Source organism: Terrapene carolina, unplaced genomic scaffold (assembly GCF_002925995.2).
Source record: "Terrapene carolina triunguis isolate 2854851 unplaced genomic scaffold, T_m_triunguis-2.0 Scaffold454, whole genome shotgun sequence".
Classification (NCBI taxonomy): domain Eukaryota; kingdom Metazoa; phylum Chordata; order Testudines; family Emydidae; genus Terrapene; species Terrapene triunguis.
Genome location: NW_020664805.1, coordinates 737,473 through 757,682, shown reverse-complemented (window position 1 = coordinate 757,682; position 20,210 = coordinate 737,473). Strand labels below are relative to the sequence as shown.

At 44.5% G+C, this 20,210-nt stretch overlaps 1 protein-coding gene across 1 annotated transcript in view; it reads left to right on the top strand.

The window, feature by feature from the left end:
- Positions 1-305: 305 nt before the first annotated feature.
- The window catches only part of HSF5 (heat shock transcription factor 5), a 58,948-nt gene continuing 39,043 nt past the window's right edge, over positions 306-20,210 (top strand). The window contains exons 1-4 of the mRNA XM_024217163.2: positions 306-867; positions 5,174-5,548; positions 7,279-7,376; positions 17,801-18,328. Coding sequence (XP_024072931.2) covers positions 306-867; positions 5,174-5,548; positions 7,279-7,376; positions 17,801-18,328 — 1,563 coding nt within the window. The remainder of the gene's footprint in view (positions 868-5,173; positions 5,549-7,278; positions 7,377-17,800; positions 18,329-20,210) is intronic.

Here is a 20,210-nt window from a genome sequence, read left to right as displayed (position 1 = left end):
CCCATCAACCCCAGCCGCCCTGCCCCCCACCTCCGCTCTCGCTTCCCCGTCCTCTGGCTCCTCCATACCTTTCCCTGTGCGTGTGGCGGGGCTCCGAGAGCACCCTGGGCGCTGCCGCGGCCCGGCGCACAGCCCGGCGAGTGGCGCGCTGGGGGCCGGCGCTGGCAGCCGAGGCGCGAGGCCGGCGCGTGCCGAGGGCTGCTGGGCCTCGCGGCCGGCGCTGATTGGCGGCCGCCACGGTTGGCCGCTGAGCTCGCGCGGCGGCGGTTGGTTGGGCGTGACGCGCCCCTCGGCCCCTGCCAGCCATGGAGGAGCCTCTGCTGGTCGCCCCCATCAACCCCAACAACTTCCCGGCCAAGCTGTGGCGCCTGGTGAACAGCCCGCGGTTCCGCTCCATCCGCTGGGACACCCGCGGCGAGGGGCTGCTCATCGACCAGCCGCTCTTCGAGGCCGAGTTGCTGGGCGCCGGGCCGGGCCTTGGGGCGGGGCCGGGGGGCGACGGGGGCGCGGCCGCCTCGGCCGAGCTCTTCAAGACCACCAACTTCACTAGCTTCATCCGGCAGCTCAACCTGTACGGCTTCCGCAAGGTGGTGCTGGGCCCGCCGGGCGGCTCCTCGGCCGCGCCCGGGCCCGCGGGCGGCGGCTCCTCCGGGCCCCTGCACCACTTCCACAGCCCGCACTTCCGCCGCGACCGCCCCGACCTGCTCGTCCACCTCAAGCGACTCACCAGTGCCAACAAGGCCAAGCTCGCGGCCGGCCTGGAGGTGACCAGCCGCCCGCCCAACCGCTTCCAGCGGCTGCTCAGCACCTCGCTGCACGGGGACCCGCTCGTGTCGCCGCCGGGGCCCGCCAAGGCCGAGAAGCCCGGTGAGGCTGGGGGTGGTGCATGGAGAGTGTCAGCTCAGCAACGGGGAACATGGGGAGGGCCAGGTGGGTCAAGATATTTACACTGGGGCAGTCGGCCTGATGGTAGCAACACGCGTTTGGCCTCCCTCATCTGAATGGTTGTTTAGACCGCTAGTTAGTTACATGAAGTTGGGAGAACCTGTGCAAAGAGCGGTGGTGGTTTTGAGGGAATAGTGGATTGGGCAATCTGAACAGTTTTAGCCTTCTCCAGTGTGTTTCTGTGCTGAAAATAAAAATTGTACTTTATCAATTGGTGTTTCTGTGTATTCAAACACCTGTCTACAGACTAAAATCCTTATCATATCCATAAGCATGAGTAGCTTTATGCATATGACGTTGGGTTCAGGATCATTTCTCATGTACATAAAGTTACTCGTATGTAGACGGATCTACAGGATCAGGGAGTAAAATAAGTTTTTATACTGTTATCCCTGCAGAGCTTTCACAGATGGATCTGGATTCTGTTCTTTCTTACGCATTGTGTGTCATGCTTGCTAAGTTCCAGGTACACATGTACAACCTCTTGTCTTCCATGAGTTGGTCTGAATGGTAGCTAGAAGTGTGATGGCCATTTTGTGCTAAGGAACACAGATGCTGGAGTAATAATTCTGCAAAATCTCTTAAGGAGAAATAAAAGCTAAATAATTTTCTTGAGAGGAATGAATGAGTTAGGTGGAGGTTAAATGGCATACATATGATTTGAAATCAGTCAGCAAATAGGAATCAGAAATCTTATTTTCCTCAGATCTTCTAAAGGGAGTTATTCGCTGTTCAAGTGAAGTTTTGAAGAGCTCCCCAATTCTTGCTTTTTCCACCCCCCCAAAGATGACTGGCAAAGGTGAAAAAAATGGGTGGTTTTGATGTGCAAAGAAGGCTTGAACTTCTTTTGGTTGAAGTTTTTTGTTTGGTTTGGTTTACAATATAAATTGAAAACTTCTTCAGTTTTCTGGAAGACTCAATGGACAACTGGAAAACTGTTAGGATTACAACACCTTAGATACCCAGGAGGTAAAACTTGAGAAGGGAAGGAACTCCTAAATCAAACTTCTTGTTTAATTTTTGTTTTGTTTAACATAAAAGATCTTTGTTAAAGATTTAAAAGATAGAAGGAACCATTGTAATCATCTAATCTGACCTCCTCTATAATACATCATGGAATTTCACATCATAATTCCTGCATCAAGCCCATGACTTCTGGGTTGAGTGCTCTTGTCCTTTCAACTAAGGACTGAGAGAGTTCCCACTGCACATCTCTGATTCTCCAAGAGCACCTCCAGAAAAAACAGGGAAGACAAAGCTGGATAATCTTGATTCCCCCCCCCCCCCCGGTAATAAATAAGCAGGATAAATACTACTTGGGTTTTCTGTGTACATCATAAAGAAATAATAAAAGGGCACAGACAATCGCTAAAATCCTCCCATTCTTTTCTATCCTTACTACTAAAATATTTTTTCCAAGCTGTTTTTTCAGAGTCTTATAATTCTACAAGTCTGGGTGGATATTCATAGGGGCAACAAAAAACACCTGTCTTACCTCAAGGTATTCCTCCACCTGAACAAATTTCAAGTTCCTAAATTAAAGCCTGGGCACGCTAGAAGCTCTAAACAAAAAACTTGCTTTGCTTGAATTAAGATTCTTAGTACATTTCCTCCTGTCCTCATTTTTGTAAATGACTTAGAGGAGGTTTTGGAACAAATTGATAAACTAGATAGTAATGAGTCACCAGGACCAGATGGTATTCACCCAAGAGTTGTGAAGGAACTCAAATGTGAAACTGCAGAACTACTAGCTGTAGTTTGTAACCTATCATTTAAATCAGCTTCTGTACCAAATGACTGAAGGATAGCTAAAGTGACACCAGTTTTTAAAAAGGGCTCCAGAGGTGATCCAAATAATTAGAGGCCGGTAAGCCTGACTTCAGTACCAGGCAAACTGGTTTAAACTATGGTAAAGATCAAAATTGTCAGACATTTAGATGAACCTAATTTGTTAGGGAAGAGTCAACATGGTTTTTGTAAAGGGAAATCATGCCTCACCAATCTACTAGAATTCTTTGAGGGGGTCAACAAGCATGTGGAGAAGGATTCAATGGATATAGTGTGTTTAGATTTTCAGAAAGCCTTTGACAAGGTCCCTCGCCAAAGGCTCTTACGTAAGGTAAGCTGTCATGGGATAACAGGGAAGGTCCTCTTATGGATTGGTAACTGGTTAAAAGATAGGAAACAAAAGGTAGGAATAAATGGTCATTTTTCAGAATGGAGAGAGGTAAATATTGGTGTTCAACAGGAGTCTGTATTGGGCCCAGTCCTATGCCACATATTCATAAATGATCTGAAAAAAGGGGTAAACAGTGAGGTGACAAAATTTGTAGATGATACAAAACTACTTAAAATAGTTAAGTCCCAGGCAGACTACGAAGAGCTACAAAAGGATCTCTCAAAACTGGGTGACTGGGCAACAAAATGGCAGATGAAATTCAATGCTGCAAAGTAATGCACATTGGAAAACATAATCCCAACTATACATATAAAATGATGGGATCTGAATTAGCTGTTACCGCTCAAGAAAGAGATCTTGGAGTCATTGTGAATAATTCTCTGAAAACATGCACTCAGTGTGCAGCGGCAGTTAACAAAGAATGTTGGGAATCATTAAAAAGGGGATAGATAATAAGACAGAAAATATCATATTGCCTCTATATAAATCCATGGTACGCCCACATCTTGAATACTGCATGCAGATGTGGTCGCCCCATCTCAAAAAAGATATATTAGAATTGGAAAAGGTTCAGAAAAGGGCAACAAAAATGATTAGGGGTATGGAACAGCTGCTATATGAGGAGAGATTAATAAAACTGGAACTTTTCAGCTTGGAAAAGAGATGACTAAGGAGGGATATGATAGAGGTTTATAAAATCATGACTGGTGTGGAGAAAGTAAATAAGGAAGTGTTATTTACTCCTCATAACACAAGAACTAGGGGTCACCAAATGAAACTAATAGACAGCAGGTTTGAAACAAACAAAAGGAAGGCTTTTCCCCCACACACACAATGCCCAGTCAACCTGTGGAACTCCTTGCCAGAGGATGTTGTGAAGGCCAAGACTATAACAGGGTTCAAAAAAGAACTGATAAGTTCATGGCGGATAGGTCCATCAATTGATATTAGCTGGGATAGACAGGGATGGTGTCCCTAGCCTCTGTTTGCCAGAAGCTGGGAATGGGCGACGGGATGGATCACTTGATGATTACTTGTTCTGTTCATTCCCTCTGGGGCACCTGGCATTGGCCATCGTCAGAAGACCGGATACTTGGCTAGATAGACCTTTGGTCTGCCCTGTATGGCTGTTCTTATGTAACTGTTTTTGTGGAAACTTTCTACAAAAAATTCAGCCTGGGGCAGACTCCCACCATTGAAAATTTCTACCTAAATGGTTAAATTTAGCAAAGCTTTTAAAAAAAGGAAAACAAGGTTTTGTAGTGGGAAACGTTGGACAACCATAGCTGTAGTCGCATTGCTGCCAGCTCTGCCTGTTATAAAATAAGTATCTCCTCTTTTGCATGTCATGTTTAATACGTATCACTATCACCACCTCCTATCAATTCCTTAGATTGGTTAGTAGAGGTTGTGGTTTGCAGCTCTCCCTTTCTACAGTGCTGATTGTGCTTCCAAAACTTACTTGCAGAGAGCAAAAGGCTGGTACCGAGAGACCTGGGATGTCAGACATGGAAGCAGAGTGTTGTATTATCTAAAGCCCAGTGTTTAGAGTTTATTATTAACTCTTTCGATTTTTCTCTGTCCTTTCCATCAGAAAGTTTGTGATAAAGCAATTAAGGTAAGATTGTCAAAGCCGCCTAGAGGATTTGGACACCCAGTTTCCAATGGCTTCTTTTAGGTGGCTTTGAAAATCTCATCCTAGGAATCTTGTACTCCATCTTGTCTGACATATTACTTCATGCTTGTCTGCTATACCATATGGCTTACCAAAATGCAGATTCTAAGTAACTCAGATTTGGTTTGCTGACTTACTGTGCAAAAAAACTACTTTCCACATTGTGGGGCTGAGAACTGGCTACTGAAAGATTTTTATTTATTTATTTATTTAACAAGGGATTGAAATGCTGCATTGGCAACATTAAGAGCCAGATATTACTTTATCTTCATATGGTGAAATACAATCTGTGTGTGGATTGAACAGTATATTTTATGATCCTTTATTTATTTCATAACCATGTAATTCTAGTAAACATTTTCTTTTTAATGCAGGAGCACTGACAATAGGACAGTTTCATCGGTCTTTTCGGCGAGACAGTTTATCTCCTTACTCCTATATATCTGCTTCATCCCACGACCACAGCACTTTATCATCGAAAGGTTCAGATCGGACTCCAATCCCTCCCAGAACATGGCAGAACTCCCTTGGGATGCTTCCAGGGCAGGTGGAGACTTCCCCAACATTTTCAGACAAAGGGGTTCCATTTCCTGTACTCCAGAGGTTTCCAACAGAGGTCACGTACACTCTCCAACCCAGTGCCACGTCTATGCACATACAACAAGGACCGCAGACAATGGCCACTTCTTCCCAGAAATATAGCAACTACACACCTTCAGCACAGTACTCCCAAACCTACTACCCAACAGGTATGATAAGGGTCTAGCATTTGCCTTTCATCAAGATATTTTAAATCAACAAATTATTTTTCTGCAATGCACTTTAATGTATACATATTAAACAAGACTTAGGCCTGGTCTACACTAACCCCCCAATTCGAACTGAACTAATCTGGAACACCTGTGTCAGGTGGGGGATTCCCAGGGTTGGGGAAGTGATCCCAGGTTCCAGCCATGCACCTCTAAACAAACCCCAAACCTCCCTCTTAGGGGAGGTCAGAGTTAATCCCTGGATCAAGCACCACGGTAACAATAGAAAAACACTTTTATCTAACCCAGGCAAAGCCAGGAGTAGACTGAAGTATGGATTTCTAGCAGGAGTTATGCAGACTTCCTTGCCCTGATACAGCATGTAGCACATAACCCCCCCTGCACCCCCTCCCCACACACACTTGGCTAGACACACACAGACTCTCTGCCCCATGCCAATGCAACCCTCTCTTTCTCCTCCCCCCCTCCCCACTTGGGTCACTCCAACCTGTCTGTGCACTCTGGTGCTTGTATACATTGTTCAGCTCAGACTGGTATATACAGACTTGCTGTATAGTCTCAGCTGAATTGTCAGCTCCAGGCTGTGCATCTATAAGAGTTGCAAGCACCAGTGCAGCAGCTGGCTCTCAAGCAGCTCCTCATTCAGACACTGCGCCCTGGTGTCTCTCTGCCCCAGCTCAGAGCTGCTGCTTCTCAGCTCTTTCTTTGTTCTCTCTCTACATCTTCCTGGGCTTGTTTCCTGTCCTGTCCCATCTGTTCATTGGCTCAGACCATCCCAGAAGGTCCACAGTTAATTCTGTGTCCTTGTTTTGGAGTGGCACTCTCCTACCAGTCAGGTTTGTGAAGAGTAGCAGAGAGGGAGAGAAAGAAAGAGAAAGGGGCTCTTTACTCAGTCCCATGTCTGCGACGAGGAAAGGAAGAAGGAGTCCATCTTCCCTGGGGTTGGTATTAAGCTTTCCACAGTCCAACCTTCCCAGCTAAATTGGGAATATACCTTTCCCTTACACTCACGTGTGTCTGGGACCATAATTTATTAAGTGTCAGCCCTCTGCCCATGTTTGGTATTCCAGGGACCAATTTTAGGGTTCTTGCCTCTTGTATGGCCAATTTGCATCAATACATTTAACAATGGTTTCAACATGTCAATGTAATTTCCAGGTGTACCCAGAAAGTACATAATATGCTATTTTAAGCCCAGATTCTTGTTATTGTGGTTTGTGTTTATAACATGATACATATTGCTAAATCTTATGACCTTTGTGTCAACCACTCATGCTAACTATTCAGGCCTTCTGTTAAATGCCTCAAGTGTATTTCTAAGCCTGTTTTAAGACAGTCCTTCACTTTGTGTATTCCTAATTGCTTAAAAGCTATAATGATTATTCATTACTGATTTCTTAAGCATCTTAACTTTTCCTAAAGGTATAGTCCATTGCCCACATGTGATTGACTTCTCAGGAGACACACATCAGACATAGACCCAAAGCAATAGATTCTGGATAGCCTAAATACATAGAATAAGCATTATTATTAAGATAATATAAGTGAATCTTGTATATTTTAAATCCCTTATGGAGGTAATACTAGATTTCTGGAAGTGAGCTGGCAGTGCCAATATTGAAATGTTTTGTCAGGGTAGGACGTAGAACTCTTTACACTGAACAGAGGTTCTAGAAATTTGATAACTTTTCTGTTTGGATTCTTTCCAGCTGTGTTACAGTGCTGCTCACCTACGGCTCACCTAGATCCTCTTAGTGGCTGTGGCAGTCCTACAGCCTCAACCTACACACACTGCAGCTATTTCCAGGTGAGTGCACTAAGTTGAAACAAGAGGAAGCCATGTGACCTAACTTCTCTCTAAGCCACGCGGCTGCAGGCTATCAAGGGCCGTGCCCCTTCCCCAGCCCGGCCGGAGCTGCTGCAGCCGTGGAGAGGCGCCTCTCGCCTGGCCTGGCCTGACCCAGCCGGAGCTGCCGCGGCCGTGGAGAGGCGCCTCCCCCAGCCTATGATACCCATGATGGTCTTACAGAAATTTATGGCCAAATTGTGGTCTGATTAATGTAGTGGTGGAGGAGTATAAAGAGGCACTGGCTAATCACATCATGGGTAGCAATATAGAAGTAGGCCAGGTCTACACTATGAGGTTAGGTCAAATTTAGCCGCGTTAGGTGGATTTTTGTAATGAATGCGTCTACACAACCAACCCCGTTCCGCCGACCTAAAGATCTCTTAAAATCGACTGCTGTACTCCTCCCTGACGAGGGGAGTAGCGCTAAAATCGACCTTTCTGGGTTGAATTTGGGGTAGTGGAGATGCAGCGCTGTGCAGTTCGATGGTATTGGCCTCTGGGAGCTATCCCAGAGTGCTCCAATGTGATGGCTCTGGACAGCACTTTCAACTCTGATGCACTAGCCAGATACATAGGAAAAGCACCGGGAACTTTTTAATTTCATTTCCTGTTTGGTCAGCGTGCGAGCTCAGCAGAACAGGTGACCATGCAGTCCCAGAATCGCAAATGAGCTCCAGCATGGAGTGAACAGGAGACACTGGATCTGATTGCTGTATGGGGAGAAGAATCTGTGCAGGCAGAACTTCGATCCAGCAGAAGAAATGCTGATATTTATGCCAAAATCACACAGGGTATGGTGGAGAGAGGCTACACCAGGGATGAACAGCAGTGCCGTGTGAAAATTTAGGAGCTCAGGCAAGCCTACCAAAAGACAAAGGAGGCAAACAGTCACTCCAGGTCAGAGCCCCAGACATGCTGATTCTATGATCAGCTGCATGCCATTCTAGGGGAGGACCCTACCAGTACCCCAACACTCTCCGTGGACACCTGCAAGTTGGCAGCCTCAGGTAACACGGAGGAAGATTTTGTGGATGAGGAGGAGGAGGAGAATGCATAGCAGGCAAGCAGAGAATCCGTTCTCCCGGCAGCCAGGACCTTTTCCTCACCCTGTAGCCAATACCCTCCCAGGACCTATTGTTCCCGGACCCTGATGGCGGAGAAGGCACCTCTGGTGAGTGCACATTTGTAATGACACTACAGGTGTTAAAAGCAATTGTGTTTAATGTTTGATTTGCTCTAAACAATTGGGATGCATTCGCAGACAGTACAGCTGAATGGAAAAGTCTGTTTACGTGTCTGGGGATGGAGCGGGAATCCTCCAGGGACATCTCCATGAAGCTCTCCTGCAAAGGCTTTCAGAGTACCTCCAGAAGGTTTCTGGGGAGAGCTGCCTTATTTCGTCCTCCACGGTACCACGCCAAGCCAGTAGCAAATGGTCTGGAATCATTGCAGCACAAAGCATAGCAGCGAATGGTCCTGGGTTTTGGTCGCATTCATGTAACATTCGGTCTTTATCTTTCTGGGTCAGCCTCAGGAGAGTGATATCATTCATGGTCACCTGGTTGAAATAGGGGAAGTTTTGTAAGAGAACAGTAATCCCCTCTGTTTAGTGATCCCCGACACATTAGACCCCGGGCATGCTGGGCTTTTGGCGCTTGGCTAAAAGGGATCATCCTGGAGAATAACTACACTGGGGGGAGGGGTGTGCTGCACATCCACCCCAAAACCGGAGTCCCTCCTTTAAATGGCAAACACAACCGGCATTGGCTTCTATGGGAAAGGAGGGTTCTGCAGTTTGAAATCATTCCCATATGTTATGAACACAGAAGAAGCTAACCCCGCGTACCCTTTTGCTTACCATGGCTGCTTGCAAACTGAATTCTGTTGCCCAGCTGTGTGTGATGTGTCACGATACCAGCAGGCGCTCAATATAAAAGGCAAAATGCGACCTTGTACCTAAAAACACATGTGCTGTCTGCTGTGAATTGCTTGATTCACTGTGAAAGAGTCTCCCTTTTGTTCTCAGAAACGTATTTTCTGTAAAGTCTACTCTCCCTTTTTTCCCCCCTGCAGCTGCTAATGTTTCTATGCTCCCTGCATCAACTCCTTCCCTGAGGTTATCGCAGATTAGAAGGCGAAAAAAACGCACTCACGCTGACATGTTTTCAGAGCTCATGCAATCCTCCCGCACTGATAGGGCACAGCTGAATGCATGGAGGCATTCAGTGGCAGAGGCCAGGAAAGCATACAGTGAGTGTGATTGTAACACGCAGGAAGAGATGCTGAGGCTAATGGGAGAGCAAATGGACATGATGAGGCGTCTGGAGGAGCTGCAGGAAAGGCAACTGGATTACAGACCCCCGCTGCAGCCATTGTGTAACCGCCTGCCCTCCTCACCGAGTTCCATATCCTCCTCACTCAGACGCCCAAGAACGTGCGGGGGGCGGGAAGGGATGCTCTGGGCATCCTGCCACTCAACTCCAGGGGATGGCCCAAGTAACAGAAGGCTGTCATTCAAACAGCTTTGATTTGTAGTGTGGCTACAATAAGCAATGTGGCCTTGTCCTTCCCTCCTCCCCAATTCCACCCTGTTATGAAACCCTTTGTACACCCGGGCTTCCATTTACTAGTCACCGTTGCCAGTGATCTCAAGTTTTTTTTAAATAAATAAAGAATGAATGGATTCAGAACAGTAGGGACTTTATTTCCTGTGCCAGCTGTGGTCGAATGGGGGAGGGGGAAAACCTATAATAGCAGCAGGCCGTAAAAGAGACCCAGTTTGGGAATATTGTAATGAAGTTCCTCTACCTGTGGGTAAGACAGGCATGCATGCAATATGCAAACAGTGCAACAAAGAAATGCAAGGTCTGGTAGCCTGAATGAAACAACATCATGAGAAGTGTTCCTTCTCAGGAGGAAGCTGTGTTGAAGATGATGAAAGGAACATGTCTGAAAATGCAGGATCTTCAGGTTGGTAAACTTTTTTATTTCATACTTCTTTCTTAAGACTGCCTGTCTTCCTTCTGGACTATTCTTGAATTCTCATGTTTGAGCAAAAAAATATAGTTGTTACTCTATGGTACTATCATTTTAGATGCAGTTGTGATAAAAAAATAAATAGCTGAAATAGGCAGATCTTCCTTTTACAATTTCACCTTTAAAGTAGTAGTGAGTGTCAGTGAATGCAATGAGTAATACTAAATGAGCAGTATGGTAATAATTAAATAACTGCATTCACTTATTTTGTTTAGGAGACTCCATCCTCAACATAGAGGATTCTGAAGACTAGCCACCTTCAAGATCACCATTTTCTATAGTTTCAGAGTTATCTGCCAATGATAGTGTTTGTCACATCATGTATGTCACATATACTGTGGCTATCACCTGGAGCAAAAAGAAGAAAAAATCTCCATCATGAAGAAACAACCATAGATAAGTTTGTGATAAGAACCAGCAGATTACAAAAAAGAGGTAATTGATGAAAAAATTTGCCCGGTTTGTTTATGCAACAAACTCTCCTTTCCGTATGATTGAGAACCCACACTTCATTAACATGGTTCAGTCATTAAGACCACGATATAGTTCACCCAACAGAGCAGATGTCACTGGCAAATTGCTGGATAAAGTGTATGAAAGAGAAATTGAGCAGTGTGCAAAAGGTCTACAGGGTAAAATTGTTAACCTGAGTCTTGATGGGTGGAGCAATGTCCACAATGATCCTGTTGTATGTGCTTGTGTGACAACAGAAGAAGGGAATGTCTTCCTTACAGAAACAATTGATACATCAGGAAATGCTCACACACAACAGAATACTTACAAGAAGTAGCAGTAAAACTATAACAAACTGAAAAAAAATTCAAATGTCTAGTATGTAGCTTGGTCACAGACAATGCTGCAAATGTATCCAAGATGAGAAGAAATTTAGAAGAGAGTCCCAAGCTAATAACATACAGTTGCAGTACTCATTTGATGCACCTCCTAGCCAAAGACTTCAGTGTTCCAGAAATAAAGGCCAATGTTGTTGAAATTGTAAAATACTTCCGTAACAACCACTTTGCAGCAGCTGCTCTGAAAAAAGTGGGAGGAACCAAGCTAACTCTCCCACAAGACATGCAATGGAACTCAGTGTTTTGAGCACTATCAAGAATTGGCCTAATCTGATGAGTTTGCGAACAAAATCGTGAAAAAATAGATGGCACTGTCACAGCCAAAGTTCTCAACATTGGGCTTAAGAGAAATGTTGAACACATGCTGAGTACCCTAAAGCCTATTTCTATAGCCTTGAACGAAATGCAGGGAAATAGCTGTTTTATTGCTGATGCTGTTGAAATTTGGAAGGAACTGAGTGAGATCTTAAAAAGAGAAATATGCAATGACAGTTAAATTACAAGCATAAAAAAAAACTAATGGGACAAGCACTGGCTCCAGGTCATTTTCTTGCAAATATTTTCAATACTCAGTACCAGGGTCAAACCTTAACTGCTGAAGAGGTGTTGGCTATGACATGGACATCCAGCAATCATCCTCCATAATGCCAACCATAATAAACTTCAGAGCTAAGGGTGAACCATTCAAGAAATACATGTTTGCTGCTGTTGTTTTAAAGAAAGTCACATCAGTGAACTGGTGGAAGTCACTGAAACTCTTGGATTCAGAGACTGTTGAAGTGATAATCTCACTTAACAGCAGTAGCTTCTTCTGCCGGTGTAGAAAGAATATTTTCTTCCTTTGGACTAATTCATTAAAAAATTGAGATCATTTGGGACCTGAAAAAGCAAGCAAGTTTGTTTTTCTTTTCCAGATTATGAACAAACAGGAAAAAGAAGGTGAAGGCGACTGAGTTAGCTGCAGAAGCCAATATTTTAAGTTTCTCATGTTGACCTGGCTGACAGTCGATTTAATTTGTTTTTTAAAAAGAATATTTCATTTAACTATTTTAGTTAAACAACTTTAACAAAAACAAACCTGATTTAAAAAAAAACTTGAATGTTTAACTAAATTCAACAATTCATATGCTTGTTTTGTTAAAATATGTTTCCTGTTGATGAAAAAAATCCAGAATACATAACGTTGTTGTTTTAGTTAAATAAAACATTTTAAATGTCTGTCTGGTGATGTTCTCCTCCTAATACAGCATGGCAAGAAAATCCTCCAAATATTATTGATTAACCTGTTGAATTGGAGATAATTCACCTCCCAATGACTTCATAAATGTCTGCTTCAGTTACCTTTGGTAAATGAAATAACCAAACAATCCATTAATTTTCTGATATAGCTGTAAAACTAATCTGAAAAGTTTTTTCAAAATAAATCACTTTAAAAATGTATAGTGTGTACCTTATAAAAATGAAACCTACATCTATCTCTGAGTTGTGAAGAATATGTATTAAGGTTAACCAACAAGAATACACTTATGTAGAAATCCATGATTAAATCAAGTCTTCCTGACTAGTGATTTAAATCATGATTAAAATCAATTTAATTTAAATCAAATCCACCCTGAAAAGTCTACAAGGATTCTTTTATAATGGATAGTGTTATGCACCCTAAATATAGGAGTTACTACCAGCTACTGCTAATGTTTATGTACACATGGTGGTATTATAGCTGTGGGGGCCAGGTTTTCCAAAGGTATTCAGGTGCCTACTGGGATTTTTTTAAAAGTGATTAAGCAGGTTATGCACCTAACCAGTTTAGGTGTTTTTGAAAATCCCACTAGGTACCTATCTGCATCTTTAGGCGCCTAAATACTTTGAAATCTGGCCTGTTGGGCCTAGTGACAGATAGAATTATGATTGCCTGCGCATCTCCATTCCAAAAGGCCTGTTTTCAATCTCTTACAGCTTTGTCTGACTTACCTAGAAAATTTCAGCCTGAAAAGTGTTTTTCTCTACCTGGAGGAGAATATTCCTGTGGCGTTTAAGCAAAAACAGTTTTACTGGTTCTTGGTTTTTATTTCCTTCTTTAGAAGGAAGTGAAGGACAAAAATTGTTGGTTGTATGGTGTGTTTTTTTCCCCTTAAAAAACAACAAAAAACTACTACTTCTACCATCTCATAGAGAAAGTAGAAACTTGAAATTTGGTACAGTGGTAGTCCATAAATTGGACATATGCCTTTCAGTGGTCTAGTGAAAAATCTTGGATTTAGCTGAATAGAAGGATCTGTTTGGCACAGACACACACACACTTAAGTTTTTTAAAATAACAATAAGGGTCTTTTTAATAATGATATCCTAATATTCTGTTCACACTTTGTGTATAATGATGCTATGTGGAATTTTGTATCTCCTATCTGTGCTCAAGTACCCGTTTCCAAAAAACTTACAGAATGTGATGAAGACAACTTCAGTCCTCAAGGTTTGACACTGTTCGTCCAATATTTCCTGTCCTGCATATCACTTGTGCAAGATGATACCTTGTTTTTTCTGAGGTTATATTATGCCTGGAATGCTGGATCAAGTTTCTCTCATTTTATGTGTTAGAAGTCTTTTTCAAAAATATAAGAGCCTATGCTCTCCTTTGTATTTTTCCACTGATGCTGAAACAGGGTTGTAAAAGTCTTCAAAAGACCAAGAACAATGACTGGTGCTTGAAAAAAGTATCTGACACCTCCAGCTAGACTTATGGTGACTAAATCTTTGGGCCATTCTAAAATTTAAAAGAAAGAAGCTATTTCGTCCCATACTGATCGCTTTTGGCTTTAGGGCGGATAGAGAGTAAGAGAACTTTAGCTTACCCCATTGTTCGTCAAGCCTAAATTGTAAGTATGATGCATTCTTTCCAGAGCAAGACCTTAGAGTTCACTGACCACAAGGATTCAAAGATCTGAGATCTTGGTTCTACAGCTTTTCAGAGTGGACCTTTACACTTCCGGAGGGGAAAAGGGTGACAAGGATAAGTAGGAAGACTGTAGGTCCAGGTTACATCAGTTGTTAATTTGTGTATTAGTGAGGATGGCATCTAGCACTTGAATTAAACCAAGATACCCCAAAATAGCTTTAAAATATTAAATTCTGTTAGGTGGGAAAATCTCAAAAGTCCTTTGAATGCAATATGGACCCCATTAGGAAAATGTACAGAATGAAAAACAACAACTATTGTAAATACTTTCTAAAAAAAATGATAACATGGGTCAGGATGATGATATCCTGGACTGGTAGAATCACAATGGTGAAAATGATCCTTCTCCCTAGGATTACATTTTTACTGAAAACACTTCTACAAGAAAATCCTTATTTATTTGGGGGCAAACAAAATTCCTAGGTTTAATGTAATAAAAGATATGGCTTTGGATTCTTTGACCATGGGATGTTGTTCCGGGAAGAAGGATTGCTAGGAAGAGATGGGATCCACCTAATGAAGAGAGGGAAGAGCATCTTTGCAGGCAAGCTGGCTAACCTAGTGAGGAGGGCTTTAAACTAGGTTTGCCGGGGGATGGTGACCTAAGCCAAGAGGTAAATGGGATACCGGGAGGAAACACAAAGACGAGGGTACAAGATGGGAAGCCTCCTGATCCCTACTGAGAAAGTAGGGCAATTGGCTAGTTATCTTAGGTGCATGTACACGAATGTAAGAAGCCTGGGAAACAAGCAGGAAGAATTGGAAGTCCTGGCACGATCAAGGAACTATGATGTGATTGGAATAACAGAAACTTTATGGGGCAGTTCACATAACTGGAGCACTGTCATGGATGGATATAAACTGTTCAGGAAGGACAGGTATGGGAGAAAAGGTGGAGGAGTTGCATTGTATGTAAGAGCGGTATGATTGCTCAGAGCTCCCGTATGAAACTGGAGAAAAGCCTGTTGAGAGTCTTTGGGTTAAGTTTAGAGGAGAGAGCAACAAGGGTGATGTCGTGGTGGGCGTGTGCTGTAGACCACTGGATCAGAAGGACGACGTAGACGAGGCTTTCTTTGGACAACTAACTGAAGTTTCCAGAACACAGGCCCTGGTTCTAATGGGGGACTTCAATCACCCTGACATGCTGGGAGAGCAATACAGCAATGTACAGACAATCCAGGAAGTTTTTGGAGAGAGTTGGGGACAACTTCATGGTACAAGTGCTGGAGGAACCAACTAGGGGCCGTGCTCCTCTTGACCTGCTGCTTACAAACAGGGAAGAATTGGTAGGGGAAGTAGAAGTGGGTGGCAACCTAGGCAGCAGTGACCATGAGATGGTTGAGTTCAGGATCCTGACAAAAGGAAGAAAGGAGAGTAGCAAAATACGGACCCTGGACTTCAGAAAAGCAGACTTTGACTCCCTTAGGGAACTGATGGGCAGGATCCCCTGGGAGGCTAATATGAGGGGGAAAGGAGTCCAGCAGAGCTGGCTGTATTTTAAAGAATCCTTATTGAGGGCGCAGGACCAAATATCCCGAAGTGCAGAAAAAATAGCAAATATGGCAGGCGACCAGCTTGGCTTAACAGAGAAATCTTCAGTGAGCTTAAACTCAAAAAGGAAGCTTACAAGAAGTGGAAATTTGGACAGATGACTAGAGAGGAGTACAAAAATATTGCTCGAGCATGCAGGGGTGTAATCAGGAAGGCCAAGGCACAGTTGGAGTTGCAGCTAGCAAGGGATGTGAAGGGTAACAAGAAGGGTTTCTACAGGTATGTTAGCAACAAGAAGGTGGTCAGGGAAAGTGTGGGACCCTTACTGAATGGGGGAGGCAACCTAGTGACACATGATGTGGAAAAAGCTGAAGTACTCAATGCTTTTTTTGCCTCAGTCTTCACAGACAAGGTCAGCTCCCAGACTGCTGCACTGGGCAACACAGTATGGGGAGGAGGTGAGCAGCCCTCAGTGATGAAAGAACAGATTAAGGACTATTTAGAAAAGCTGGACATGCACAAGTCCATGGGTCCAGATCTAATGTATCTAAGGGTGCTGAGGGAATTGGCTGATGTGATTGCAGAGCCATTGGCCCATTCTCTTTGAAAATTCATGGCCATCAGGGGGGAGGTCCCAGATGATTGGAAAAAGGCAAATCTAGTGCCCATATTTAAAAAAAGTGAAGAAAGAGAACCTGGGGAACTACAGCCTTACTTCAGTCCCCAGCAAAATCATGGAGTAGGTCCTTAAGGAATCCATTTTGAAGCACTTGGTGGAGAGGAAGTTGATAAGGAACAGTCAACGTGGTTTCACCAAGGGCAAGTCATGCCTGACCAACCTGATTGCCTTCTATGATGAGATAACTGGCTCTGTGGATATGGGGAAAGCGGTGGATGTGGTATATCTTGACTTTAGCAAAGCTTTTGATACGGTCTCCCACAGTATTCTTGCCAGCAAGTTAAAGAAGTATGGATTGGATGAATGGACTATAAGGTGGATAGAAAGCTGGCTAGATTGCCGGGCTCAATGGGTAGTGATCAATGGCTTGATGTCTAGTTGGCAGCCATTATCAAGTGGAGTGCCTGAGGGGTCGGTCCTGTGGCCGGTTTTGTTCAACATCTTTATTAATGATTTGGATGATGGGATGAATTGCACCATCAGCAAGTTCGCAGATGACATGAAGCTGATGGGAGAGGTAGATCGCTGGAGGGTAGGGATAGGGTCCAGAGTGACCTAGACAAATTGGAGGATTGGGCCAAAAGAAATTTGATAAGGTTCAAGAAGGACAAGTGCAGAGTCCTGCACTTAGGAAGGAAGAATCCTACTACAGACTGGGGACCGACTAAAAAAGATTTGGGGGTTGAGGTGGATAATCAGTTGAACATGAGCTCCTAGTTTGGTGCTGCAGCTAAAAGGGCTAATGGTTTCCTTGAATGTGTAAACAGGGAAATCTCAGGTAGGAGTAGAGAGTTATTTTACCTCTGAATCTGGCACTGGTGAGATTGCTGGTAGAGAACTGTGTCCAGTTTTGTTGTTCACAATTCAAGAAGAATATTTGGTGATGGTTCAGATAAGAGCCGGAGAATGGTTTAAGGATTAGAAAACATGGCTTATTATAGTGACAGAGTCAAGGAGCTCAACCTATTTAGCTTAACAAGGAGAGGGTGAAGGGATGACTTGATTAGTCTATAAGTACCTACATGGGGAGCAAATATTTGATAATGGGCTCTTCACTCTAGCAAAGAAAGATATAACATGATCTAATGTCTTGAAGCTAGACCTATTCAGACTGGATATAAAGTGTAAATTTTTAACAGCAAAAGTAATTAAGCATTGGAACAACTTACCAAGGGTCATGGTTGTTTCTCCATCACTGACAATTTTTAAATCAATATTGGATGTTATTCTAAAGATGTGCTCTAGGAATTATTTTGGGGAAGCTCTGTTGTCCCCTCTGGCCTTGGAACTGATGAACCTAAGAAACTTTAAATATATCTAATATTGTAGTAATATTTTTCTGATTGCAGTCCACTGCATTTTGTTTTCCCAGAATCCTCCAATGCAGTCGTCATACCCAGTTGAATTTTTGCCATCTAACTGGCCATGCAATGCAGCTGATGAAAACAAGAAGACCGAAGTAAACCTAGAGGCTGTCTTTCAGATTGTAGATGAGATGCATTCATCCCCCAAGCTAGAGATGGTGAAAGTGGAACCTGTGGAGAACCAGTGTCCAACCCCACAGCCTAATGCAGGCCAGCAATTGATAGTTAATTCTGGGAATAATGATGCACCTTCCTCAAGTCATGCCAGCCAGCTGGAGCCTCTTACACCTGTAGGTTCTGATATTACATTTATGGTGGGAACAGATCAAGCAATAGCCTGTTCTCTGCCACAGTCTTCTGAATTTATTTATACTATCCACACCACCAAGCCTGTAGAGAATACTGCTGCACAAATGGTGCAGGAACCTGCAGCCACACAGGAAGAACATGCAAAACTGAAAGAACAGATGAGCCATGCTTCAGCTCAGTCTTCAGTGGTGTTTCTTCAGGAGGGACTGCCATTCAGTCCACAGCAGGTATGGGGTAAAGGAACACTGCAATGTGTGTTCCTGTACTACAGGATATTCTGCTGTGATAACTACACTATACCACAGTGAGGGCCTGGTCCTACAAACTTCTTGTGTGAGTAGTCCCATTGAAGTAACTTACATAAAACTGTAAGAAACTAAAGGGTTGGCTGGATTGGACTTCTAGGGTCAGATTCCCAGCTAATGTAAATCCGCATCACTCCAGGGTGATCTGACCCTTAGTATTTACTATGTCTTATGTCACTTAAGTCTACACTACGGGGTTAAGTTGACCTAAGTTACGCAACTCCAGCTGCATGAATAACGTAGCTGGAGTCGCCGTACCTTAGGTCGACTTACTGTCTTGTCTAGACAGTGCTGGGTCGACGGGAGAAACTCTCCCATTGACTTAACCCCCCACCTCCCCGAACGACAAAACTTTTACTGATAAAAGCGCCAGTGTGAACAGCGCTTTGTCGGCAGGAATGCTCTCCTGCCGACAAAGCCGCAGCTGCTCGAGGGGGGGAGGGGGCGGAATGTTTTTTTGTCAGCAGGAGATCTTTCTCCTGCCGACAAACAGCAGCTATACTGCACACCTTTTGGCAGCACGGCTGTGGCAGCACGGCTGTGGCAGCACGGCCGTGTCACTAAAAGGAAGGTCCTGTACACAAACGCAGTGCCGGGTTTACAGTGGCTCCATGGAGCTGGGCCCATGCTCAGACGGGGCCCCGGTCTGCTCTGCTTGCACTGTGCCCCGAGACCCCACTGGCTCCCCCTGCCCACCACTTGCTTCTCTTGGCCTTCCTGCCAGCTGGCTGAGGGCTCCTCTCCACTCCCTGGTCCCACCCCCATGCTCCTCTCAGCCCCCTGGCTGGAGCCCAGTGCACTTCCGGCTCCGGGCACACTCTGCTTCCCACCACCTGAGGGGCCCCACCTATCTCCCCGGAACTGAGCTGCCTGGGACTGTGGCAGAAGCCTGGCCAATCTCAGCCAGGTGGAGGGGGAGACAGTGTGGAGGGCTTGGCTAGGCCCCTCCAGGCAAGTGCATCTTGAGGGACCCTGGCGAGGGCAGGTCCTGGGCTGGTTGATCACGCCGCTCCCAAGGGGCCAGAGCGATTTCCAGCCCTGGGACTGACTCTGGCTACACTGCCAGCTCAGCCTGGCAGACACAATTGCCTCCCAGCAGGCTGGTGAGTGCGGCCGGGAGGCAGGGTGTGGGGAAGTGGGTCTCGGAGGATTGGGGGAGGGGCTGGGCTGTGAGGGGGTGGGGAAGGTGTATGTGTTGGGGCATGCTGGCAGCACAGGGCCAGGCAGGCTACTATGCATCTGGCAACTGCTGGTTTGTAAATAGTGTCCTCGCATTGGGCGGAGCAGGGCTGCCCCTGCCATGCCCCATTGCCTCTGGCTGGCCCCTCGCTCCAAAAACTGATCTCCCCACGCCATGCTCCATTGCCTCCATGGGGGCCCACAAATACGTTTGGCGCTGGGCCCACAAAAGGTTAATCCAGCCCTGCACAAAACCTTAGTGTTATTCCAAAACACTGAGCAATTAATTGGAGAGATGGTTAGTATTCTTAATTTATGCACGCTATTTAATTCAATTTTTGTGTTTCATTGAGGAAAGATTTCTCTGAACCTTGTGTATTGTAATACTTGATTTGATTGTTCTTTCTAGACATACAAAGTAAAAAAGATGAGCAGGACAGGATGTGCAGGGGACATGTATTCTGTATTAATGAGAGCGCGGGAGTATGGCTACCAAGTTATTTCCGCATAGAAGTGCGGCCTCAAATGTGAGATATAGGGTTAAACACCAGTTTATCATGACATTGTGACTAAATCCAGGTCTTCCCAGACATGCCCACTCGGTCTACTTCCATCTTTTACACAT